The sequence below is a fragment of the Chiloscyllium plagiosum genome, chromosome 16, assembly GCF_004010195.1.
Source record: "Chiloscyllium plagiosum isolate BGI_BamShark_2017 chromosome 16, ASM401019v2, whole genome shotgun sequence".
Classification (NCBI taxonomy): Eukaryota; Metazoa; Chordata; class Chondrichthyes; order Orectolobiformes; family Hemiscylliidae; genus Chiloscyllium; species Chiloscyllium plagiosum.
In genome coordinates, this window is record NC_057725.1 from 68,749,461 (window position 1) to 68,750,870 (window position 1,410).

General features: G+C 49.2%; 1 protein-coding gene across 1 annotated transcript in view; it reads right to left on the bottom strand.

The window, feature by feature from the left end:
* agbl2 (AGBL carboxypeptidase 2) overlaps positions 1 to 1,410 on the bottom strand; it is a 60,152-nt gene continuing 58,742 nt past the window's right edge. The window contains exons 14-15 of the mRNA XM_043706450.1: positions 650 to 751; positions 1 to 96 (exon numbers count right to left, since the gene is read on the bottom strand). Of these exons, the coding sequence (XP_043562385.1) occupies positions 1 to 96; positions 650 to 751 (198 nt within the window). The remainder of the gene's footprint in view (positions 97 to 649; positions 752 to 1,410) is intronic.

Sequence of the window (1,410 nt, forward strand, 5' to 3'; positions counted from 1 at the left end):
TTACTTCAGGAAGTATGACCCACAAACCATACCGTATTTCTGTCCCGGAGTGGAGTTCAGCCCCCAACGATAGTTGACCGCATCAAACAATGCAGCCTGCAAATGGAGACAAAGAGGTGTCAAAGGAAGGTGCAGCTATAACGTCCAGCAGCAGGGAAAGGAGTTACATTGATATAGTGCCTATTGCAATCTCTGGATTTTATGGAACACTCAGTGCTAGATACCCTATTATCATTACTGCTGTAAAGTGCAAACTTCACACAAAGCAAACACCTATGCAAATATGCCCAAATCATCAACATTTTATGATGTTGCTTGTATTTTAAATGTTAATAAGTCATCAGTCTGGAAAGGACAGGATCACCCTGCGGATTTTGCATATTCCCTTTAATGGGATGGCTGCTGGCATCTATGAATTCAAAGTGTTACATTCTCGTTCAAAACGAGAGGGTTTAAAGGTAAACGTAACAAATACAGGTCAGTCAATTCACCCGCATGGTTGTGGAAGCTTCTAGAATGGCTCAGTACTAATCCAGACACCATATTAGCTATGATTCTAATAGATTAGACACCAGAGTCTGGAATAAACATTGATTGAGAGAGCAGGACAGAGAGATCAGGTGAAGTGGCAGTAACCTGGAGCAGTCACCTTTTTCTTACTGTTGACAGCACAGACGACAGACAGTGTACTGATGGGATGGGGAATCCAGGGCTGTGCTGGTGGAATCTGCTCCCGGAATCGAGACTGGAGCTGGAGACAGCAAACAACACAGGAAAACAGGGATCAGCAAGTCAGCAAAACTGTCCCAGAGTGAGGAGACACTCCCAATTCCCTATCCCCTCACCTCAGTGAGGTCCATCCTCCACACTGAACTCCCAATGCCAGCACTTGCTCATTTTGTCAGGTGAGACATTGTTACTCAGTCGTCACTCACCTCATCCCTCTCACCTCTCCTCCTCTGTACACTGCAATGCTGTGAGGTTGGTCCCAGTACATCCTGTCCCCCTATTAGCCACAAGCCACTGTCCCCTACCCCAGTGAGAGATGGTTAAATAGACCACAGTGCACCCAGTCTCCTGCCCCTCTCCTTCGACAGGCTGACGCTCAGTAGCTGCCCGGCTCCACCATCCTGCCAACCAGCCAAGACCAGACTCTGAGGCGGCTTTGCCTCCCGAACTCTGCCCCTCATTCCCATGTCAGCTCTGACCCTTCTGTCTTCTATCCCTCAACCCACATCTCAGGGAGCTTGCCCTCCCTCCCTCCCGCCCTATTTCCTGTCTTTTCTCCATCAGCTCCCTCAATTCCCCCTTCCCTCCATTCCTCCCTCCTTTCATCTTGCTGCCTGTCCTCGTGACCTTCTTCCCTCCTTCCCTCTCTCAGTCCCCCTTTCCTTCCGCCTCCCCTCTCTC